At 41.9% G+C, this 26,314-nt stretch overlaps 1 protein-coding gene across 1 annotated transcript in view; it reads right to left on the reverse strand.

Annotated features, from left to right (window-relative positions):
• The window catches only part of TBC1D22A (TBC1 domain family member 22A), a 159,411-nt gene that overhangs the window by 41,465 nt on the left and 91,632 nt on the right, over positions 1-26,314 (reverse strand). Inside the window, exon 11 of the mRNA XM_054988947.1 lies at positions 17,609-17,736. Coding sequence (XP_054844922.1) covers positions 17,609-17,736 — 128 coding nt within the window. The remainder of the gene's footprint in view (positions 1-17,608; positions 17,737-26,314) is intronic.

Here is a 26,314-nt window from a genome sequence, read left to right on the forward strand (position 1 = left end):
TTAATTTCTTACTGCTGTATCTAAGGAGAAGTATCAGGCTTCCAATAACTGGAGAAAATCAACCTCAAAAGAACGACTCAGTCCTCTAAAGTCTAAAATGAATGTGTGTCAATATAACAAAAATATTTGTTCACGTAGAACATTTCTAGACAGTCCTCAGCCGTGCACACTTAGATGAATATGGGTGCCTCATATTTATATAATCAGATGATAACGAACTTCTAGCAAATTCGTTCTGCAAAAAAAAAAAAAGAAAAAAAAAAGAAAAAACTCTGAAATGGAATAACTTTTACAAAAATTCAGAGAAAAACCATGTCTCAAGGTGGTTCTTGAAAACACGATGAAAATTGGAAAGCATGCCCAAGATCTGAATTTATTCTTGGTATTTTCCTCTTTCACACTGCTGTCCAATACAGTTTTCCAAGGCTCTTTTAAATTAAATCAAATAGACTTAAGTATTCAATTCATTAAAGGAAAAATGCATATTCCCTTTAGATTTAAGAATTCATCATGGCTCAGATAAAAACAGGCAACAAAGTATTTCAAATGGATGGCCTTGGACAGTTTTGGAAATTGAGCAAAACACCTAACGCATAATTGCCTTTCCTAACACCTGCTGCCTATTACAACTTTCCATCTGCAACTCTCCAAGTTACAACCAGTCTCATCTTCAAAACGTATAAAAACTGCAGGCCGAAAATCAAATATAAACAATGACCTTGATTGCAGTGTTTTAGCAAAAGATCTTAAGACAGATGTACAGCCTTCCAGAAGACTTATTCTGAACATATTAGGCGTGACTCGGAGCACATCATCACAGAAGCATCTGCCACCATCAATAAAAATCATTTAGACGGTTAACATCACAAATATCACATTGCTTTGCAAAAACCCCCGATTGCTTCTGCGACCAAAATTGAAACTATTATTTCAGACTTTGCTCTTGAGAATTAGTCAAGGGGCGCTGGGGGAGGAGGAAGGGAAAAGAGTGAAGAACGGACAGCGCTCCATCATGAAAAGCAGAAACGCTTTTATTTAGAGGATTAGGGTAAAAGTTGCATCCATTTATAATTTGCGCCAAAGCCGGTTTTCCTGTGGAAATTGTTTGGTTTAAGTAGCTTCTAGTAAGAGGGTCAATACCCAGCCTCAGAAGGGCCAGAAACTTATCAGCACTTTTAGATTATTTCCAGCAACTTTTAAAGTAATAACGTTTTAGATCCACAATATGAATCTTAAAGGCATCAATTATTAACAATATCCTTTCAACATTTTTTAAAAAGTACAATACCATTGTGGTTATTAAATATTTAATAGAATACCTCCAGCTCTGAATAATTTCTCATCATCAAAAATCCCTACCCTCTGAGAGCAGGAACACAAAATATTTTCTAAGGAAGCAGTTATGTAACACTCCTCTAGGTAAAAAGGGAATTCTATACTTGAACAGAAAGGGGGTTAACTTGGGAGCAAGCATTAGCAGTTAAACGTAGATCAACCCGGAGGCAGAGTTAGAATTTGGCCAGCAAAAGTAGAAGGCAGTGAGGATGGAGGAAAGAACACAAGGCCTCGCACGGGCCTTCCCTAGCAGTTCTTCAGCTGCTTTGCACAGACATGAGTAAAGCCTGAACTAGAACTGCTCCAGATTCTAGTATCCTGGGACTAACATGAAACATGAAACGGACTTCACAGCATTACAACTGCCACTGCTAGGAGAGAGTTCTTATTGCAATTGTATCTCTGGGTTCATTCCTATATGACACCATTTCTAACAAGAGCCAGTTTGATATAGTGCAGGGGTGGCCAAACTGTGGCTCGAGAGCCACATTTGGCTCTTCTAGACATGCTGTGTGGCTCCCAGAGGTCTTATTGCCGTGGCCATATATTTTATTTTATTTCCCTCCATTTAGTTCTTCCTTTCCATGTCTTTCCCTCTATTTTCCTTTTTTCCTTCATTCTTTCTTTCCATGACTTTCGTATTTTCAATAAAATGTTGGTGTTTGCCAGGTCTAACTCAGAAAATACCTGGGGACTTTAGGGACTCAGAAAGGGTGCCTCAAGATAAGAAGTCCTTGACACACAAACTTCCATTAAATTGGCTGTTGTCAGGGCCCCTATTGCAATCCTTCAGCAAATTTATACTTCATTTCAGTTGTCATTGTTACTGTTGTTGATGGCCTGCAGATTAAATAGCACTTCATCTCTAATTCAGTGACTGTAGAGTGTAAATGCTATAAGCTGCTGGCCTAAGTGGGAAGAATTCTCCTGCTGCAATTAATCAACAGGTCATTATTATCCTTTTTCCATCTCCTTTGCAGGGAGCATGAAACACATTTTAACCCCACCATGCAGAATAAAGGTTATTGGCCAAAGTGTTACAAAACTGAAATCATTGAATATATCCAATGGCAGATTGCCTTTTCGTATAATTAGATAAAGGCCCAGTGACTCTCTAAGGACTAACATTTATTTGATACAAGCTGTTGTGAGTTCAGCTTATACCTTCAGATATCTGTGTCTTTCACATCCTGTAGCTGTAGTGTATGTGACAAGTCTGTCCCTTTAATTTGGAACTGGACTTCCCTACTCCATGTTAGGACTTAGTATTTTGTTGTGTTTTTAAAGTAGTGGCTGTTGCTATGACTTTACACAGAGACTGAATTCTTCAGTCCAGAGGGAAAACACTTGAATTCATTTGTCTCTCCTCATTGGTGATTTATTCTACAAGAGAAAGTAAATATTCAGCGGTCTGCTGCCATGTCCACCACTCACTGGTTTCCTACAATTCTTTTCCGCGTCTCTGTTGTTTTGTGTGCTCAGAAGACCCAAGGTCTACGCCACCTCTCCTCCCATTAATTGAACTATTCAGTTCAGTATTCCCTCTGAGACTGAAAAAGGGTGCTATTTTGAGTGCTCCTTACTTGTCTAGGAAGACAAGTGGAAAAACCAATTTTAGTCCAGATCATCTAATTTTGTGTATTGTAGCCTTTACAGTTGTGCTTGGCTATCTTATTCATATATATCTCTACCCTTCCTGCAGAGAGAGTCTCTGCTATTGGGGGAGCAGACTGCTAGTGTTGATAGTTACCGACCCTTTCCAGGGCAGCCCCCTTTTTTGTTCTGCTAGTTGAAAAAGAGTTTCCTTTGTCTTTTCAGTCTTAGTCAATCCACATTTTACTAAGATTGTTCAGTGTTGTCACTTTCACAATTGTAGTTCAGTGTTCTTATATACCTGTGTCACCTTAGCAGAATTTGGTCTTCAGTTTCACACCTCAAGGGATATCTAAATTTGTTTTCTTCTTTCCTAGACAGAGTGCATGTCTGTTCAATGTCCTTTACCTAGCACGACTTTGCCCACCAGAGAGCTCTTTTTTCCTTGCTGCATTCCAGCTTGTACTTTGGCTGGGAAACTTTTAGAGAGCTCCCTACTTCTTTAGGAGCACCTCTGCATGACTGTCAAATGAGATGCTAAGCAACTGTTGGAAAGGTGGTCCTCCATGGTCTCTTAGTTTGAGAGCTTCACACCCACCTCTTTCAGTAAGTGAGCTTGTTACTCTCCCTATGTGGGACTACACAGAAGCAAGGAAGATGAAAACAGGGTTCCACTTACCTGTAACTGTTGTTCACTGAGTGTTGTTCTGTGCACACATCCCCCCCTCCTGCCCTGCTGTGAACTCCCTGGAATCTTAGTTTCGGGGGGAGGGGGTCTCTGGTGACGGCATGGAAAGAACTGAAGGAAGAGCACCCCTCTTCCTGGTCATATGAAGTTTTCTAGGAAAACACCAGAAGAAAGCTCTGGAAATTTTATCTGCGGCTGGCCTGCACCTACACAGTCCCAACTTGATGAACAACAGTTACAGGTAAGTGCATCCCTGTTTTCTTCCATGTGTGTCCTTGGGATTGTGAATGTATGTGTGTGGCTTTCCTTTCTGGCTGAATCCTGGACAGGTCCAATGACCGTCAGGAGGGGTTTCTGTGTAAAGAGGTGCACTGGGAAAGCCCTGGAGTATATGCATTGTTTCACAAGCAGCTCTTTGACTAGTAACAAGAATGCCACCATGGAATCCAGCTCATGACTCAAATAAGCATCTTGGCCCTCAGAAAAGTCACAGCATTTAACCCTGGAAGTTCTACTTAGAATTTCTGTTCTAAGTTGAAGAGGCTTAAATATTTTAAATATAATCATAATCAGGGCTCATTTCGAGGGGGAACGCATTGGAATGCAGTTCCGGAAGTTCCCCAAAGAGGTCACGTTAGGTGGCCCCGCCCACCTGACTCTTGGCCATTTTGGGTCCGTTTCAGCCTGGATTGGGGCCAAAATGGCCCGGATCGGGCTTCTGATGGGTGGTAGATCACTCTCCCACTCACCAACGGCCTGATCCTGACCATTTTGGGCCCCTTTTTGCCATTTTGGGCCCAATTTTGGCCCTGAATGGCCAGGATTGGGTCCAAAACAGGATAGGTGATGCCAGGCGGTGTGGCACAAGTAAATCAGTTATGCTAATGAAACACTTCCGGTGATGCCAAGGGGCGTGGCATATGCTAATGAGTTATGCTAATAAGTTATGCTAATAAGTTCCTCCAGCTTTTTCTATGAAATGACCCCTGATCATAAAGTTACTCCACAAGATTACATAGAAGCATAGAAAGGTGTTAGAAGACAGAAATACTGATTTCTTTTCGAAATTATGGAAGAGCCATTTCAGTTGGAGAAAGGATCCTTGGAGGATGATTGGATCCACCCTCATATTCTTGACTTCATGACCAGAGTGATACAAGAGGCATGGAGTGCATGAATGAAATGACCTTAAAAGCCTAATAAGATTGTTATGTCCTTACACTTCCACATGTATTCCAAGGAATACATTGATGGGAAGCTCTTTTCATAGTGTTTGCCAAAGACAGGTCTTTTAAACTTCTCAAAGAATTTCTGCACTCTGGCAAAATGTCCTACGATCCTGGAATGAAGCCAAAATTGAGGTTTTACTTTGGAAAAATACAGTGATACTGTAACCAGAAAGGGTCAGAGGGCATATGATGAGTTAAGAATGCAAGTACCCTCCATTTTTATTCAAAGTAATTGTGCCAAATATTAACAGCATTTTATTTCGCATTCAGGAGAAAAGGACAGCTATCTGGTTGCATTACGTTTTCAAATGTAACAAATTATTATTTACACATCCTTTTAAATGTGCATCCTGCAATTTATAAGCCCTTAGGCATGCTTCAAATGATCTTCCCCTCTAGGGGAAAATATAGATATTCCCAATGGCTAAATCTGCTTCCAAATGAAATGGCATTCATCAGTGATTTTCATGTGAGCTTTTTACAATGGCCTTGCTCCTTGACTGCAACCAGCTGTAACGCTCCTTTATTCTGTTATCACATCCACATGAGGGAATGAATGCCAAGGCTTTAATAGTCCTGCAAAAGAAGCACCGCCGCTCCATCGGAATAGCAATGAGCCAACTTGATTGAAGGCATCTTTTTAGCGCTCGCTCACTTGTTGCAGAATGAATGCTCAAATGGCAATAAATAAATAAATAAATCCTGCTCAGGTGCAGATGCTGAGGCAGATAGAGAAGCCTATAAATAATGTATCACATAGTGCATGTCACCGAGTTTAAAAGGAAAGGGTCCGAAGTGGATAAAGGTGATGAAGTCTCATAAAAGAGAAAACTGACAGGTCTTCTTTTAACGCTGAAACAGGTACAAATGAAGAATCCTCAACTGAATATTTAGTCACTCGACAATGGAAAGCTCAGGATTTTAAGCAAACTTCATTGCCTTTAGGTCCTAAACTACATGGCCACAGCAGCACTCCCAGAAAGGAACACCCCCACCTCCCCTACCTTTGGTAGCAGCTTCTCTGAAATGTTTGCTTCCTGAGGACAGTGAATCCCTGGGAACAGCAAGAGGTGTGTGAGTTACTGGAAATCTACTGGCAGAAGTACCATGCATAAGTAGAAAAGGCCTTGTCAATCTGTAGTTACTAAAATATCTCATCAGGTGTAAAGCTATGGGGGTGACTCCCAGATAAGTTTTCATGGTTCTTAATATGAAGACAACCCGGGCTTTTTTTCAGCGGGAACGCGGTGGAACGGAGTTCCGGCACCTCTTAAAAATGGTCACATGGCCGGTGGCCCTGACCCCTAATCTCCAGACAGAGGGGAGTTTAGACTGGCTGCCGAGCGGCACAAAGGGCAATCTAAACTTCCCTCTGTCTGGAGATCAGGGGGTGGGGCAACCAGCCATGTGACCATTTTCGCCGAGGACAATTTAAACTTAAAAAAACTCCCCCCTTGTTCCAGCTGACCCAAAGTGACATCACTGTGTGGTCTTGAGTTCCACCACTGAGTTCCATCAACTCTTTTCCCAGAAAAAAAGCCCTGAAGACAACTGACATAGGTCGCTGAGATGGGTTTTTCCTGAACCCTCATTCCCTTTTGGTAGTTATAGTTGTGAACAAACAAGGCCTTGGTCCCCAGGAATAACAAGCTAATTTGGGAATGGGAACAATTTGAAATGCAACATGGGGAACTCCATATAACCCGAACTCCACCTACAAATATAGAAAAGTCCCCCACCCCTCCCCCTGGTTACAAGAAACCAACCTCTCTCACGCATCTGGTCAAAGCCAGTAAGGAGAATATAAGGAACTTGTGATGGTTTGCAGCCAATAAAGTCACCTGTAGAAGAAGTTACTTTCATTTATGCCTTTGTAATTTGAAGGTTAGACCACTGTAATGCACTCCGCCTGTAGATGGCAGTTTGTAAAATTCAGTGCTGCAGTTTGTCTCCCTATGGGAAGAGTTCATCAGAAGCATATTACCAAACGGCTCCAGCTTCTATACTAGCTCTCTAAGGTCTTTGGGATTCAACTCAAGGTGCTGATAAAGCACTGACATAAAATACTCAATAGCTTACGCTCCAACAGATAGCGACAAGTCTTTCATCTCCCCCCTTGCAATCTCTAGTAACAATTAAGAGTAACTCGAGAGGTTATTGTCTTTGCACCCATTTACAAGTACAACAGCCGCCTCGATGGCTGTACTTCAAACTGTGGACGCTCCAAGTGTGAACATTTTCCATTAATTTTTAAGTATTTATTTTATTTGAACTGTCTCTTTTTAAGCATTTACCTACACACATAACTATATTGTGAACTTTCACACATCTAACAAGAACCTATCATAGATCCTTTGCTTACATAGGAGAAAGTCATGTCTTATGATCTCAACTGCACTAAGCCCTGTTTTGATACATCCAGAGGAGTTAGCCGTGTTAGTCTGTAGTAGCAAAATCGAAAAGAGTCCAGTAGCACCTTTAAGACTAACCAACTTTACTGCAGCATAAGCTTTTGAGAATCACAGTTCTCTTCGTCAGATCGCATCTGACGAAGAGAACTGTGATTCTCAAAAGCTTATGCTGCAGTAAAGTTGGTTAGTCTTAAAGGTGCTACTGGACTCTTTTCGATTTGGTTTTTATACAGCTGCTGAAGAGGATAGCCGCATTAAGCAAGAGATTTCCCCCCCCCCTGGGTTTTGCCCAAAGTTTCCTATCTATCATCTAGTTAAATGTTTCTGATTACTATCCTTTTGAAAACCAATCACTGTGACAGTGCATTGGGAAAGATGTGTATACACACTAATAGGCATACCTTTTCCAATTCCTAACAAATTTAAGGGGGTGGTGGTGGGGGAGAGAATGTTCTAGAAGGAGTACTACTCCACCAGGATTAGATTAATACAAATCAGTTTGTTGCCTTGAGAAAGACCAACAGCAAGGTCCACAACGGAATTAAAATTAATGTTATCATCATCATCATCATCATCATCATCATCATCATCATCATCATCATCATCATCATCATCATCATCATCATCATCATCATCATCATCATCATCATCATGATGTCTTCTTAGTTTCTTGAAACAGAAATCCCAAAAGACCCAGTCAACCTCAAACGGACATTAACAAAGCTGGGTTGCACCCTTAACCATAATTTTGCAAGTAGATGGGAGTTCCAATACAATGGGCATTTTTAATTTTTTGAAAAACCAGACTTCAAAGCCAATTTTCTAACTTTTGTTTTCATTTGAAAGGGCTTTTAAGATGTTACTACTGGTAGCAACTCACTCTCTGTTGAGGAATTATCTTCTAGTATTTATTCTAATTTAATATGAGGCTCAGACACACTGTACCTAAGGAGTATACTGGCATATAATTACAGGAGGGATAACCTTATTTAGGCTTCCCTATGCTTTTAATTTAAATGGTGTTTTAATTGCAACTAGCCCAGAAATGCCCTGGCCCAGAAATTAAAAGGAAATTTTACACAACACATTTTGCTGTTTTAAGGTCTCAGAGAAAATAAAATTTTGACAAATCAAAGAGACCTTTACTATTGATTTATAAGGAAGATAGAACTGTGTCTGTTTTGATTCTAATCCAGAAGAGCACATGGAAAGGTTCTTCCGTCATCAAGAATGGCTCCTCTTGACTTCATACTACTATTTTTGAGATGTGGTTTATCCACCCCTCTTCCCACTTATTTTGGGACAGGAAAAGGAAAGACTCCACTGTATCTGCCCATTTTCCCTGTGCTCCTTTACAAGGGAGTGTCTGTGTTTGAACTGTACAAGCTGAGAACCTGGGATTACCTGTAAGAAAGACGAACAATCTGGACCCCCCCACCCTTACCCACCATCTTCAAAATCTCCCCCGCTAGGATTCTATCAGGACTCAAAGGCTTCAACAGATTCTCCCTCCACTTCCATTTTTCCCCTTTAACCAAAACTCAGCTGCGCTCAAAACTTGGTGCTTCCAGAACACATTAAACCCCTGCCAGGCACCCCCCACCCATAAGTTTGCAAAGGGCCTGTTATTCTGCACACAAGAATCTGGACCTTGTTGATGGATGGCCTGGTTTTGCTTTCTTTATCATGGGGGGGGGCAGTCACTCTATTATAAGGTGTGACCAAGTATATAAAGGCATTGTTAAAACTTGGCAAAGACAGCAAGTGCTATATTTCGACTAGTTACGTCCACAGCTGCTGCTCAAAGCTCTCGTCACCATTCTATTGCTCAACAAAACAGACATTTGACTAGGGAGACAGATGAGAGATCCCTCAAAGCAGGAGGATGCAGTTTAAAGAGGACACACGCCGCACTGCCGGCCCATCAACTCAGGCCCCCGACAGTGGACAGTTCTAAGTGGTTCTGGAAGCTCAGCTCAGAGGCCAAAGGCACTAAGAGATTATTCATCTCTATTTTCCTGCCAATTTTTTTTGTTTGCCAGCCTGCCCTCACTTTTCTAACCTAAACATAAAAGGCAAATATTGATCCAGCATGTTTGAAGAACGGCATGTTGTTTGATCCATGCTCCCATAGAACTGGTCTGAAAGCATTGTTATATGAGCATCGATTTCTTTTTAATTTGATTGTTGCTTCTTTTCTTAAGCTGTAACTAAATTTTTAAAAGGCCATTCACATCCCCCGGCTGCTACTGAAGCACAATATGCTCTCAGGTCAGCCAGAATGAGTTGCCTGCATCAGTCGAACACACAGGTTTGTGACAACATACGCTCCTGCAGAGCAGATAGCCCAGTATCTGGCTAAAATAGTTTACATGTTTTCTATGCAATGCGCGGTAAGCAAAGGAAAGAAATAGAGGAAACAGTAACAGAACAATAGCAAAACCGCCAGTGGGGAGGGGGCATAAAGATGAAGGGGGAAGCCTGAAAATGGGGCTCAAAAGACAAAAAGTGACATATTGGCAGAGCAACATGGAAGGCAATTTTCAGGTGGGGAGGAGATACAATAGCTCCAAAAACAGTGTGTACAAGTTATATGTGAGAGCTGATAAAGGACATCTTTGGAGCTGCTACCACAGAGTTCCTTGGATGTACTTTCTAGGAATCACAGAAACACTCCTACTTCTCCAGGGGAGGAGATGGCGACTAAAAACTGCTCTTACTCCAGAAATAAAATCATTACACTGGAGAAAATTTACCTAAACTTGCCAATAAGGGTGTGCACACCCTCCCTAAATTTGGTTGATAAAGATCAAGGTTCCAGGGACACCAACAAAAAAATTGTTATACCTGAAATCTGAGTAAGAGTCTCTAATCTGGTTCGGCAAGATTAGAGAATCTCAGATCTATCCGGCCCTGATACCCTCTGGGAAAAACTAAGCAGGAGGCTGGCCGGGGACATTTTCCAAGTAAACTCTACCAAATTTGCAGAGCACCCGCTCCTGACTGTCCACTAAAGACTCCTAAGTTTCGGGAAGATTGGAGAGTCTGCTGTTGGACTGATCATAGGATAGCTAGTGTAATATAGAGGTTAGAGTTTCAAACAAGGGCCTGAGAAAGCTTGGCTCAAATTTCCACTCCACCATGGGAGCTCACTAAGTAACCTTGTGACAGTTAGTTTCAGGTGGGCAGCCGTGTTGGTTTGCAGTAGAAGAGCAAGACTCAAGTCCAGTAGCCAACAACAAAGAAGAGAAGCGGGGGAAGCCTCCACAGACTCAACCCAAACAGACAGGGGGAAATAAAGAGGTCAAGTCACAAAGTAAAATATTAAAATATTAAAACATTAACATTCCAAATAGGTATTGATTATCAGTGTACACAAAGTTCAAACAAGTTAAAAACATAGGTCCGGAATAGCAGGCTACATAAACCGAAAGAGCAAGAGTCCAGTAGCACCTTAAAAACCAACCAGATGTGCAAGGTATAAGCTTTCAAAAGCCAAGCTCCCTTCATCAATGTGCACCTGACAAAGTGAGCTTGACTTGAAAGCTTATACTCTGGAAATCTGGTTGATCTTTAAGGTGCCATCGCGCTCTTGCTCTTTTAATAGCTACTATTAGTCTAACCTACCTACTACAGTAGGCAGGGCTGGTGCCAGCATACCGTGAAGTGGGGCAGCTGCTGGGGCCCAGGACTTCTGTGCCACAGTGCCATAGATGCCACCTGCAAGCATGCTCTTCCTCCACTCATCTGCTTGCTTGCAAGCCTTCTTGCCACTTCCACTTCCTAGTTGCTGCTAAGAGTGCGATAGCTACTCTATGGAAATCGAAATCCAGCCCTACAATTGACATCTGGTATACAAAAATTTGGGATCACTTTATCTCAGAAAAATTATATGGAAAAATTTATCAAGTAGAACTCTTTCCAAAAACTACAAATTTTATAGAGGAATGGTTTCCATTCTTTGAATATCTTGAAAGTAACGGTTCTTTACCTGGCCTAAAACTCTTTCATAAGTATGCAAATATGTGAGTTTATCATTATGTTAGATATTCTAAGAATAATCTCCTTATAAGCTGTAATTAATTCGTTATAACTTCTTGTATTTTAATAAGTTGTTGTTTGCTTCATTGTTATCTGTTACTAATTCTGACTTTGTGTTTTGTCATGTTTTGTGTGTTATACAGTTTCAATAAAATTTTAAAAAAACACAAACAAATGCTGTGCAACACCACAGGGGCGGGGGGGCTGTGTGTGATGCATATGGCTGGGAGCACGGGTGGTGGGTAGACTTACAAGGGAGCAAGAGGGTTGAGAAGGATGCACAGGTGGACTGTGTGAGAGGCGCATGTTTGTGGGTGACTAGGAAGAGGAGTACATGCTGGGGGAATGGAGGTAGGCAGGGGAGGGGAACACAGGTACTCTCTGCTGCCCCCCCCCCAAAACCTGCAATGGACCCTGATACTAGGGATACAATGGGGGAGGGGAAAGAGTCGCATGCACTTATTTGACCACTTTAGAAAAAGGATAGGATAAAAATCAATATGATTTCATAGGGTGCTGCATGAATCAGCTTTTACAGGGAACTTGAATTTGCCGGACTAATTATGAGGTCACCCCATTCTATGCTAAGTGCTTTGCTGCACTCTCAATTCTCCCAAGTAACCAGAAGAGCATGCCAAAGTTAATTAACTATTCTATATCAAAAGAGGAAAAAGAATATACTTAGCTGAGCCAAGCAAGGAAGAGAAACAGCAGCATTAAGATACACTTGAGATGCAACTGCAAATGTAATGGATTATGAAGATGAGTCCCCGATTATGAAATTCAGCTACGCAGAGGAATGTTTTGCCACTATAAATTAAAGAAACGGGATGGTGGTGGTGGACTGAAGAGACTGGGTGTAGGGAGAACTGAGACTACTTTAACTCATTCTAATTGAACCCGTCGTGAATCAACCAAGGGGAAAATGTCAGAGAGACCAAGATGGAATGAAGTTTTGAACAATGCTATCAAAATCTTGAGAATACTTAAGAAGTGTGAGGACAAAACGAAAGCCCCAAACCTGTTATTCCGCCGACGAAATGCAAGCTGAAAATAAATCAGCGTCGTTCTCTTACTGCTGTTAAGAGGTTTACACAGAATAAAATTGCAAATTGCTATACAACAGAGCTAGGCTGTGCATATGGAGAACGAGGGTTGGATACTCCAGAGTTTAGGATAAGTGATTTCAAGCAAAATGTAAGTGGAGACCCCTTTGTACAAGACCTTCACCTTCAAAGCCCTTTATTCCAAGCTGCATTGTGTTGACTGACTGAGAGCCAAGCTACAAGTGACTTTTTTCACGTGTAGAGCACTTGATCGTTTTCGCAAGTTTTCCTGGGAACTGAAGTCCCAGTGTCTTGCTCCCGGGGAGCTGCTCTGGAGAAAGCCGATGTGTCGGTGAAGCCGAGCAGGACGCCCAGGGAGAAAGTTGCAGCTGCCCGCCCCCAAAGATCGTTGAGAGCAGGCTTGTGACTGGAGGAACGATTTACAAAAGCTGCTGCTGCCGCTGGCTTTCTCTGGCTCTTCAGGCAGCGATTCTAACAGAGAGGGGAAGGACACTGGGACTTCAGTTCCCAGGAAAACTTGCGAAAACGATCAAGTGCTCTACACGTGAAAAAAGTCACTTGTAGCTTGGCTCTGCGACCTTGCCTGTGATGAAGCCATTCACTGTCTTTTTTTTTTTTGCTTTAGAGTACATGCTCCCAAGTATTTTGAAACCTGCTCCAATTTGAAAATTTTACTTATATATTTTGCTATTCCATTTTAGCCTCCCCCAGCCCCAACTCTGCCTTTTTAGGTAATAAATATATAGAGATCTATGCATGTAACCGCATGTGCTGTGAGTACTTTGTTATGTGTGGAGATCTGGCTGGAAAAAAATACGACTCCTTTTAGCCTGTTTCCCTCTGTGCCAGTGTTGGATAGTGGAGAGAATGTCAGATAAGGATCTGGAAGAGCCAGGTTTGAATCCCGACTCTGCTATGGAAGGTTGCTGGGTGACCTTGGGACAGACGCACACACACTCAGCTAAACCTACCTCACAGGTGTCATTGTGAGGATAAAATGAGAAGAGGAGAGGAGAACAACGTAAGGTGGTTTGGATCCCCACCAGGGATGAAGGCATGGCATAAATGATGGAAATAAATAATTAGAGATGCCACAATCCAACCTCACGTGACTCCTGGTGGGCTTCAGTCCCATTAATAGTCTCCAAAGTCCAACAAGCCCACAGCCTGGGTCACTGGAACCCACCACAAGGGATGTGTGCAAGGTTTCTTCTGCCAAGTCCCTCTGCATTAAACTCTCCTTGAGGTTTCTGTGGGGCAGCCAGAGTCACCCACAAAGTCTCAGGCACACAAGTAGTGTTTCTCAGGGGTCAGAGTGAGGTGTCAATTTTTTGTTTTGGTCAGGGGGCATACAGAAACCATTTGGTGGGCCAGACCTTCCTCAGGATGAATATGACAAAACAAAAATATAACAACTGGAACACGCAGGCCCCTTTGATCTCTCTGATGCGCTAGTTAGGTTGGTTTTAATATCGATTGGCTGACTGATTGAGTGCACTCTGTGTGACTTTGTACACTCAGAGGTCCAGAATCTGTCCAGGATAAGTGCTATTTCCTTTTCCCTCTGCCTGTCTCCCCCTCCCTCCCTCCCTCCCTCCCACACCAAGGGCTGCCTCACATTATCCGTTTAAGCAGAGCTCCAGCATTGTTTCTTAGAGCTTTGGGCACAGGCAGGATCCAGCCAATCCAGCCGCTCCTGTGCAGGCCAAAAGCCATGAGGTGGTGCCACAGCCCTGCTTAGGAGGCTAAGCTGGTAGCGCCAAGCAAGCCCTTTAAGCAGCCCCCCTAGAGTGCCGGGTGAAGAGTCCGCAGGCCAGCAGCAGCCCATAGGCTGTAGACTCCAACCCAGGAATGCCCAGTGTCACACAAATCTCCAGTATGCTCTGGGAATTTGCTAGGTGACCTTCGGCCAGTCGTTCTCTCTCATCCTCACCTACCCCACAGGGTTACTACAATAATAAAAGGGAAAAGGGAAACCCTGTGTGCCATCCAGACCTCCGTGCAGGAAGGGCAGGATTAAAACTGACTAGAGAGCAAGGGAAAAGAAACAGGAAGGGTATTGTGGGCGTCCCACTAAGGGAGACCATTCTTTAGATTCACAGTAGCGTGCCAAACATGTTTCTAACACTATAGATTAACTTAGCAGTGACAACTGAAAGTTCGTGTAGGTGGAAAGATGAAAGAACTGCTTACTCTTGTAGAGGGGTAATACTGATGGAAAAGGAAGTCTGGAACGTGTTGTGTAGGGTCTGGTGATCTTTTGGGGCCAAGCGCTGGCAAGCAAATGGTGGCAGCGAGGCATGCTTTGCATAACCATCTCGAGGATTCACCTTGTGCAGGTCTGGGAGGGGTGACAGGCGTAGGCCAGGCCTGTTGCCTTCTCCCACACCCCTGGCCCTGCGAGTGCCCTGGGCTGCTTGGGCAGAGATCTGTTCACGTGTGTGTTATGTGCTGTCAAGTTGCCTCCAACCTAGGGCGACCCTATGAATGAAAGACCTCCAAAACATCCCATCATTAACAGACTTGCTCAGATCCTGCAAACTGGAGGACGTGGCTTCTTTTATTGAGTCAAGCCATCTCATTTTAGGTCTTCCTCTTTTCTTATTGCCTTCTACTTTTCCTAGCATTATTGACTTTTCCAGAGAATCTTGTCTTCTCACAATGTGATCAATGTACGATAGCCTCAGTTTTGACATTTTAGCTTCTAGGGAGAAGTCAGGCTTGATTTGATCTAGTACCCACTTGATTGGCTTTTTGGCTGTCTATCGTACCCACAAAACTCTCCTCCAGCACCACATTTCAAATGAATCCATTTTCTTCCTCTCAGCTTTCTTCACTGTCCAACTTTCATATCCATACATAGTAATGGGGAATACCAGAGTTTGGATTATCTTGATCTTGGTTCCCAGAGAGACATCTGTATCTTTAAGGATCTTACCTAGCTCCATCACAGCTGCTCTTCCAAGTCTCAATCTCTTTCTGATTTCCTCATCGCAGTGTCCCTGTTGGTTGACGATCTGCTCATGTGTGTCAAGCAAAATTATATGGCAGGCTGCTGTCAGAACACATGCCCATGGCTGTCTACCGCTGGTTGTTGATATAGGCACTGCTCCAGAGAGCAACAGCTGGTAACACTTTCCTCTAGCTGCTGCTTAACCATGTTCTTCTAACAAGCATGTTTCTCTCTGTCAAACCTCCCTCTCTATCTGTATTAGTTAGGCAAGGAGGAGAGGGCAAAGCAGATGGGAGTTACCACTACTACAGCCACCTCCTGCAGACTCCGAGTACAACCAAAGAGAACCAAAGAATGTTGATCAATAACAACAGCAGCAGGGCAAATAAAGCAATAGGAAAGGGAAAGCTAACAGAACTTAACAAAAAATAAAATAAAATAGAGCCCAAAGTGAAAACACAAAGATAAACAATGAAATCAATTCTTCTCTGACTCTCAACTATTGGAAGAAAGTTAAAACACAGACAGAGGCCTAAAACTTTTGCTAACAGGTTGCCGCTTGGTATCTCATTCTTCCCTCCCCATCTTCCGCCCTGTCTCTCTTGAGATGAGGGCACTGTGCTGGCTAGACAAAAGAGGGGCAGCGGGTCGGGGGTAGAACATCTGGTTGGCATATAGAACGTCCAAGATTCAGTTCCTGGAATCTCCAGTTAAAAGGATCAGGCAGTAGGTGATGTGAAAGCTCTCCTCTTTAGACCCTGAAGAGCAGCTGTGAGTCAGTACAGGCTTTAATGGACCAATAGGCTGATTCAGTACAAGGCAGCTTCACACATGTTCATGTGTGAGAGGGAGACTTCAGTATGGGTAGCCATAGCCAACTACAGCTCAGCAGTAATCGGCTGTTCAGCGGTAATCACTCTGTTAGTTTACAGAATAACTCACACTTTAAGAAGATAGGCAGCATGAGAAAAAAATATGATACAAATCAGGTCTACCACCCCAAACTAGGGAGCACTCTATCCTAGTGGTTCCTAATCTTTTTTGGTACGGAGATCCTCAAGTCCGAGAGTACTGGGTATGGTGGCACAGGCACACTCACACATACAAAACTGAGTATGCACAAATCCACACAAGTGCAAAAACCTGGGATCCACTTTTGTACCGAGACCTACAGGTCGGGAAATGCTGTTCTACACCATAGGCCAAAACTGGTGTAAAGGTAAAGAAGATCCTCTCTGTTTATTTCTGGCTCTTCTTTGGACTGATGGATGCAATTATTCAAGAGCACAAGTATGCATAGCTGTTTACGTATATATAATTACACTCAGATTTATATACTGCATTTTCCATATCATTAGCGGCTGAATGTTTTTAACTGTCCATTTAAGAGTAATATTTTTACTCCAGCACTTACCTTTAAATCACTTAGCAAATTATGAGCCTTAAACCATTAAAAACGATCTACAGCCCCCTTAACTGGGGAAACAACATGTACTCACATATTAAACAAGACCACCCTAACCATGTCTCTTACAAACTGTATGAAATCAAACCTGCACTCGTTCTTGCAATTCTAGCAGAGGCTGCCCAAGTCTATATAACTGGGTAGGGTGGTTGGATGTTTAATGATTGGTTACGAAGCTCTCTAATGACTCAGGCTTGTAATTCAGATAGGTTCTAAAACATACAGTCAAGCATTCTCTTCTGCCAGCTGAAAAACCAGAGCTAATTTTGATAGCCTGTTTTCTAGTGAGCCATTAACAGGAAACAGAAAGACTGGAACATTTGCCAAGATAAAGATTTAATTCGAACATAACTTGAATAACTTTCCACCTGCATAAGGCATTTAATAAAAATTCTATTCAACAATACACTGGGCTGACCTCAGTTTTGGAAGCAACAATATATTCTCAGTCTCTCCTCACCCTTTCTTTGCAATCTAACAGAAACCTTCCCCTTAAATTCACTACCTGAGGTCCACCTCATGACTGGGATCAGCTTTGCCAATAATAACCATTTTTCATACAAAGTTTGGACTAGCAAGAGACAAAAGCAGCAGAATGGGAATTGAAAGGGAGGGAAGGTTAATAAAACAGCTACTAAATAACTAGTAAGGTTAAAAAAAGAGCTCTCCCCTGCAAAGTATAGGGTTCTAATGTATAGAAGCACCAAAAATACCTGGCACCAGTAGTGCAAAAGAGGAAAGCCAGGTTCATTTCTCAAATAAGTACAGGTGTGAAAAAATGTCTCATACTGTACATTATTATGCAGGCACAAAAGCAGCAGTTCACCTGATAGGTGTCCCAAAGCCGTATGGTGCACCGCAGGGGAACTTCTCTCATCAACAAGTTGTTCATCCAACGGAAAACGAACTGGAGGTATTTCACTTCATGTTGCTCCAAGTGTCCATGTACTTGTTCTGAAAGGAAGTGTGGGGAGAAAAAAAATCAAGACACACAACTGTTTTTCCAGTGGACTTTGTTCTGTTCTGTTCAATCCGTATGCATTTTAAACAATAAGCACCTAAAATGGGTACAAAAGCAAGACTGTAAATCATATTACACCAGTGATTGCAAAGATGTTGAAATGGAGCTGTTATTGGCTATAACAAGATTTAGAACTGTGTGACAATGAATATACTAACTTATGCAACTGGGCATGAATCATTTAACATTACTATAGGAATTACTTAGCTCATCTCTCTGGGTCACTTTCTTTAAAAAAAAACATGCTACTGTATCACCACCTTAATTTGTTGCATTCTCTTTCACTCATTCAAGAATGTACCATGAAACAGGTGAGAACATGTGATAAGAAACAACGGGGTTGATTTTAACCACTCCAAGTTTATTTATTGAAATATACCCCACCTTTCCTTTTGACTCAAGTCTGAAGCCTTACTCCAATCTCAGGAGCCTCCTTCCAACTTAAGTTGCTCTTATGCTGGAAGAGCCACCTAAGCTGGAGAAAGGCTCCACGGAGGATGGCTGGATCCACCCCATTACATTAGGTGCCCAATGGGGCATTTCCAAACTTTCGTTTTTCCTACAGCACTCCTTTAAGAACTTTCAACAGTTAGAATTCTTTGTCCAAAGACATCTGTTCTTTTATCTCTGCAATTCTCATTCCAGGTCTCAGCTTGCTTTTTATCTACTTCCACCTTCCAGCCTCCTCCCATATTGCTCCAGTGTTCCAAACAACGTCCGCTAAATCCTTTTCTTCCTCTAAATCCCTGCTCAAAATTCCACTTCTTGATTACCATCATTCTTTCCTGTCCCATGGAAAGACAAAGAAATGTGAACAAAGAAAAAAGTCCAGCCGAGTCTCTTTTGGCAATGCTTCCCAGTAAGAACTCAGAACATGAAATGTTTGTTCTACAACAGATTACTCCTTGCAATTTTCGAGTTCTCTATCCCTTAATATATTTTTCAATTCATATTCTCTCCATGAGGCAAAGATGCAATTAACAAACCCTCTATCTTTTTAAACTATCCTCCGGGAGAGGTGAAATTGACAAGAGCGTTGGGCTCTGTCTTTTTAAACACTTCCCGGCTAACATTGTGTCTCCCTACAGTTCAGCATCCCTGTGTAAGATGTCTCATGTAGAGAGACTCTCAGAAATTAACACAGTCAGTGTTATTATTATCCCCGCAATACAGCTGAGGAGTTGGGACTGAGTGGCTTAGCCAAGGCCACTTACAGAGTTCATGGAAATAGTGAGAGTCGAACTAGCAGAGTAAAGATTTGCAGCCCAGCAACTTAACCACTATATCACAATTATGGTTCATGTGAACATACGATGTTCTTCCAAGTCAGACTATTATCCCATAATTGAGTCCAACACTGCATACTCCGACTGGCAGTCGTTCACCAAATTATTAAATAACTTATTCCGCATGGTAAATAAAACACTGAACTTGGATTGAGAGGACTTTGTGATTTTAGTCTCATCACTGTCTTTCAGGCTAACCTAAGAAGTATATTTGCAACACACACGAAGACACACTACCAGTAACAACAATGTAACAAGCGAATGGGTCTATGCTTACCAGGCCACTAGCCCGGTGATTTCTAGTGTTAAAACCTGGCCAATGCATTTCTTCCTTCTTCCCCAAAGCCAAGAATTAATCCTAGCTCTCCTCCATCTCACTGGAGCAGGAAGTACTCCAGAAGATCAGGAATACTTATTTGGAAACAGTCGCCTCCATCATAGAGTGATGCTTGATTTGGACCCCCCAAATACTTGCTTATTGCCCTCAGCTTCCATGGCAGCCATTTTGTAGTTACCAACCATTCTCAACATTTGTATCAACCAACCATTCTCAACATTCCAAACATACCTAACAGGGTTGGGGGCTCCTATTCTATCCAATTACCAATTATCTCTTACGCAAAAAAGAAATCATTAACAGTAACATTAACAATAATAAACTTTAACAATAATCCTTTGTCCTAGGCATATTTAGTAGGAAATTCAAATCACTAGGATAAGGGTTCCACCATGCACCACCAGCAGGTGGAAGACAAGGCTAGAATAATAGCCCCCCCCCTGTTCCCCACTGCCTTCTGTGTTTGTTTTATTTATATATTGACATCCAGCCTGAAGAAAACTTTTGGAGAACCTGAAAGCTTACACATTTATGTTATTTTGATTTGTCCTAATAAAATAATTGTATGATTTTGCTTTGGACCAGTACAGCTACCTACAACTGCTGTCGCTTGAGTCTGTATCTCTGGCCCTGAACGCCAGGGTGATATAGTGGTTAGAATGCCAGACAACGACCAGGGAAATCCAGGTTTATAATCCCTACTCACCCATGAAACTCAAAGGGCTGTATTGTTTTAATTTTTTTAGTTACGATTTATTTGTGCAAAGCTAAAAAAGAAAGGAAAAAGAAACAAAAAGCAAAAAAACCCTTTTAAAAATGGTGGCAAATCTGAACATAAGCTTCCACAAACGGTCTCCAAGTATCTAAAAATAACTCCATGTGCGATATGTTCAAATGTTGAAAAGTTTATAAGTTGAATCCGACAAAGACGGCCGTCCTGTACTTGGTCCATGGATTGCTGGATTTGGGAATCTGGCTCCCGACCTTTGATGGGGCACCACTTGTGCCCTTTCCATTGGTCAGGAGTCTCCTCTCTATCGATGGAGGCCCAGGTCACGCCAGTTGCCCAGTCTGCTTTTTCCTCATCTTCCGCAGGCAAAGCAGCTTGAGACCCATCTGTCAAGCCCATGACCTAACTACAGTGATCCATGCAACAGTCACTTCCAGATTAGATTACTGTAACTTGCTCTACGCAGGGCTTCCCCTGGATCTGACCCGGAAATTACAGCGAGACCGGACTGCTGTTGTGCATGTCCTGATGGGTATGCCATACAGGGCACATGTTACTCTGATCTTGCAGCAGCTGCACTGGCTTCCTGTGGAGTTCTGGATCAGGTTCAAGGTTTTGGTTTTAACCTTTAAAGCGCTAAACAGAGCAGCATACCTGAGGGACCGCTTCTCCCCATATGTACCCCAGAGAACACTTAGATAATCAGGTAAACATCTACTGGTGGTCCCTGGCCCCAGGAAGGCCTGGCTGGCCTCAACCAGGGCCAGAGCCTTTTCAGTACTAGCCCCAACCTGGTGGAACTCTGTCAGAGGATACTCAGGCCTGCCAAGACCTTACACCTTTTCAGCAGGCCTGTAAGACAGAGATGTTCTGCCAGGCATATAGCTGAGGCCAGTCTTAGATTCCTTAGAAATGCTTCCCTACTGGTTTCAAATTGGCCGGGAGGGGAGCTATATAACCACCTGCCATCCCACATGTGCAGTCACAGTGACGATATTAATTGTACCCCTTCCCCCTTGTTTATGGTTAGGGAAGAGTGGAGGGGGCTGCCTTCATCGCTGAGACCCTGCAGATCATGGGTGATCTTGACACAATCAGGTGTCTACCTCACAGGTGTCTACCTCACAATCATCTGTCTACCTCACAGGTTTCTGGAGGATGAATCAAGAGGTGGGGTCCTTAAAGGTTAGATCCCTGCATGTACACTTTGAGGGTTAGACCCAGACTAACTTTTCTGCAGCTATAATGATTTCCACCCAAGCAGTGCCTCCTTCCCCATCCCTCGGCAGCCCAATACGGTCTCTGAAATCCTGTTCCGGGGGGACCCCCTCTCCTCCAAGAACAGAATTGCATAGGACAGTTCAGACCGTCACACGAGGGTGGAGGCAGGAAAATCACACTCTGTGGCTGGCAATCCTTGCATGCATGGAAATATCTAGTATGGATCTGCTGTGGCATAGGGAATAAGTGGTTGGCCTGCGAATCAGCACTCTACTGGTTTCAATCCCACTACTGCCACGATCTCAGTCGGAGGCTTTGGGTATTTATCTAGCTGCATTGTGGGGATAATAATCCTGACTTTGTTCAGCACTCTGAATGGGCACTAATCGGTCTAGGAGAGCGGTATACAGGCACAGTTATTATTATTAATTATCCAAGCCTGAGCTCCATGGAGGAAGAATGGGTTTAAAATGGAACAGATAATTATCCTGAGCAAGCAAACATATTGGAGACAGACTTTAAAAAGTTATTTCAAGCAAATCGAACCATTTATTCAGATACATGCAGCAACTATTTTAAAACAGTAACTTCTATAGCAGCCAGGTATTTATCTAAGGTTATTAGAAAGCCTCTGAAAGTAATGAAAAGCAACATGCTGGGACAGCTTAGAATACTTCAACTCTTATTTAAAAAAAAATAAGCATACTGATTTTCCTCTGGGCTTGCCTTTTCCCCCTCCAACATGTTGAAAAATGGACAAGTAAGTGCAAAGCTTTATTTGCAATTTATTTTATAATATATGCACAGCAAGAGACAAAAAGAAAATGTACAGTCTGAAAAGATTCATTCCTCCTTTTTATAAGTAATTGTGAGCAGATGTTATTTCACTGATAAAGGTAATTTAGCTGGCAATAATTCTAAATTTAAATTTTCCATTTCACTGGTAGTAAGCATGCAGATGTAATGAATTACTCGGCAGATGTAATTATTGCCATCTTTCAGATTTAAAATATTTTTTTCATAAAATACTTATACAGCAGTTTGTGATAATAAAATTATGCTAAACCTTCAAGAAATAATGGTTCTTGTATCAAAAGGAAAAAGAAATAAGGGGTGAATTTGTTTTTAGTCCTCTCAGCACTTTTGGAATTTAAGGAAACCAATTGAAAAATGTTGCTGAAACCCATCCTTCCATTTTCTTGTCCCTTGAATAAGTTACATGTGTATTTTTTTCAGTCGTGGATTTATGCTTGCTTAAATTCATCAAAACAAAATGTTTATGCAAAATGAGTTGTGTTTGCACCAATGATTAGCAAATCATTCCATATTTCATTCCTAAGTAGATAACGAAAAAAGAAACAGTATTTCGCAAACATTATATTCTCCTTTAACTGCTAAGAAAATCTCACCTGCTACTTGAAATGCCTCTATGAAAGCACATCCATTCAACCTTCTCGGCTCCTAAATTAAGAACTCTGCCCTACATTTAGAACTTGTCACCTCTGGAGCACTCTAAGTGCTCTCTTTCATAGAGCCAAGCTACGTGACTTTTTTTCACGTGAAGAACACTTGATCGTTTTCGCAAGTTTTCCTGGGAACTGAAGTCCGAGTGTCCTTCCCTCTCTGTTAGAATCACTGCCTGAAGAGCCAGAGAAAGCCGGTGGCAGCAGCAGCTTTTGCAAATCGTTCCTCCAGTCACAAGCCTGCTCTCAATGATCTTTGGGGGCGGGCAGCTGCAACTTTCTGCCTGGGCATCTTGCTCCCGGGGAGCTGCTCTGGAGAAAGTCAACATGTCAGTGAAGCAGAGCAGGACGCCCAGGGAGAAAGTTGCAGCTGCCTGCCCCCAAAGATCGATGAGAGCAGGCTTGTGACTGGAGGAACGATTTGCAAAAGCTGCTGCTGCCGCTGGCTTTCTCTGGCTTTTCAGGCAGTGATTCTAACAGAGAGGGGAAGGACACTGGGACTTCATTTCCCAGAAAAACTTGCGAAAACGATCAAGTGTTCTTCACGTGAAAAAAGTCACTTGTAGCTTGGCTCATAGTTGTGAGTTTTTCCTATCACTACCACAGCTTCCTTTAATCCTAAAATATCCAACCAACTAGTAATCTATTGCATGGTGAACTAACTGGCCTACCTCTTTGGGAGGTTAGCAATTACCACAAACTTACGGAGGTATATGTATGTCAGCCTTCAGAACACAATACACCTCCGCCTGATGCATGGTAAAAAGTGAATTATTTATGTCATTTATAGTCCACCTTTCTCACTGAGACTCAAGGAAGATAACACAGCATGAGTCAGTATAGTCAATTTCAAAGACATTTTAATAAACAATGTAATAGGACAAAAGTGCAAAGATTTCCTTTTACGTGGCAATGCAATATAGATGATCAAGCTATTGCAGGATAAGAGTATTCTCATCAGGAGAGTTAGGCCACTGGTTTATTTATTTACTTCATTTATACCCAGTCTCTTTCACCAACGTGCACCCAAAACAGACTGCATCACTGGATCACCTATATCTTTCTGCTGGGTGCCAATGTGTTGTAAAAGGAAGTGTAATCCCAAGGCTAGCTGAAGATCAGTCCAGAAAATGCTAAACACTGGACAAAATAATGACCAGGTGTTGGGTGTGAACACCTTCTATTAACAGGGGATGTCTTCATCTAATTTCTACTGCCAGCACACATTGTTATCACTGTGGTTGTTATTATTCTTATCATTGAAGACTGAAGTTTCCTGACTTACAGGAAACTTTTCTCCAAGTCCCCAGAAGGGATGTGCACTCAGATATATCCCGTCTGAATATGTGCCTGGAAAATATCTTATCAATATTTCAGAGGGATATTTGAGAATCTGAAGAGGTATTCCAGATTCTCAGAAATACTGGTACTCGGGTTCTGTATATTTCTGAAAATATGTGGGAATATCCAGGGCTGGCATTTTGAGGCTACCAGGACTATTTTTCCTCCTTTGATAGGTCTCCTGGGCAATGGGAGGAAGTGGGAGGCATCTCTACCCCTCATGGGAAGTTGGGTTGTGCACTTCGGATTTCCGATTTGGGTAAAATACCTGAATCAGAAATCCCAAATCAAAGCTTTCCGAAGCATTTGAAAAGCTTCGGAAAGCATGTCTATAAGATGATTTATAGATGGTATTTAACGCCTAAGAAAATCGTGCTTGGAAATGCAAATATGTCAGATAAATGCTGGAAATGTAAAAAGCGTGAAGGATCATTGTATCATATGTGGTGGACGTGTGATGAGGCTAGACAGTATTGGGGAGATATTTTAGAAGTAATAAATGAGATTTTGCAGACCCAAATAAAGAAGAACCCAGAGCTATTGCTACTGAATTTAAGTATGGAAGATGTTCCTATGCAATACAGAACATTACTATTCTACATGACGACGGCAGCAAGACTTTTATATGCGCAGAAATGGAAGGTGCAAGAAATACCAACTATTGAAGACTGGATATATAAATTGCTGTACATGGCAGAAATGGACAAAATGACAATAAAGCTGAGAGATCAGAACCTGGCAGAATTCTTTACTGATTGGGGAAGACTGAAAACATATTTAGAAAAGAAGTGGGACGTGAAAGGGGAACTATGGCAATTCGAAAATTATTAGAATGGGTTTCTTTTTATTGGAAGAGATGGAATCTTTACCATATGGAGGGAAGTATTAGCTAATTGCTAGCTTAAATTTAAGTGGATTTGGAGTTAATAGACATTGGTAAAATTAATAAAGTAGGTATTTTATTTGTTAGCTTAAATTTAAATATCTCTGAAGTTAACAGATAGTAATAGATAACAGATTTTAAGTTAATAATAATAGATCTGAAGCTAACAGATAGAGCTTAGCTTAACAAAGCAGAATGTAAACATGATATAATGAGTTATAGAAAAGGGGGATAGATTAGGAATAGATTAAGATATAGGGTTGGAAAGCTGTTGGAAGTCCTGAAAAAGGGGGGACGGAAAGGGTGGGGGAAAATGATATTGAGATGTTATTTGAAAGCTGTATGTATTAATATTCTCACCTAATAAAAAAAAAATTTTAAAAAAAGAAAAGCTTCGGAAAGCTTTGGGGCTGAGTTTAAAGGGCCCCACCACTGCTTGCAGCGAATCCCGAATCTTTGCTGCTTGCAGCGAAACCTGAATCTTTTCGGGCTGCACACTCCTAGTGGGAAGGCATGAGCCAGACATAGGGGCCTGCAGAGCTGTGGGTCTGGCTGGCTCCTTCTCCCTCCTGCCTTCCTTCCGTTCTTTCTGTGGAGGTTTTCCAGGACTGTTTTTTCTTCTTAGTCTGCATCCTTCATGGCTGGAGATAATTATTCAGGGGCCCACTGAACTGGACCCATTGATCCAATTTTCTTAAAACTTGGGGGAGGGTCTTTAGTGCACAGACAGCAATAGCTCCCCTGTAATTTTGGTGTCATTTGGTTGAAAAACAGCCACTCCAGCCCCTGAAAAAGTCCTCCATAGGGAATAAAAGCACCCAAATAATTCCAGAATTCTGGAAAAACCTAAACACCATCAAGTACCAGTACTTATGCTCACTGTGAAATCCCTATCCAAAGAATGCTATTTTTCCCCCAGGTGCACATCCACAGTTATGACATATCGTAAGACCAAGAAAACAACTTCTATACAAATTTCAAACTACAAACAATTTAAACTGGAGCTCCCTAGAAGACAAAGGTATTTTAATAGCATGTAGGAAGATCACAAAGAACAAGCTGGAGGGAGGAAGCTTTTATTCACAAGAAATTGAATCTGTTTTTTGTAAAACCGAGCTTCTACATTACACAACTTTCACATACCTTAGAAAAGTAATTAAAATAGTTTTTCTTATGCTTGGTATATAACATAGAAACATTACTGAATTACTGTAATCATATTTCTAATAAATATTGTAAAATCATAAATC

The sequence above is a fragment of the Eublepharis macularius genome, chromosome 9, assembly GCF_028583425.1.
Source record: "Eublepharis macularius isolate TG4126 chromosome 9, MPM_Emac_v1.0, whole genome shotgun sequence".
In the NCBI taxonomy this organism is placed as follows: Eukaryota; Metazoa; Chordata; class Lepidosauria; order Squamata; family Eublepharidae; genus Eublepharis; species Eublepharis macularius.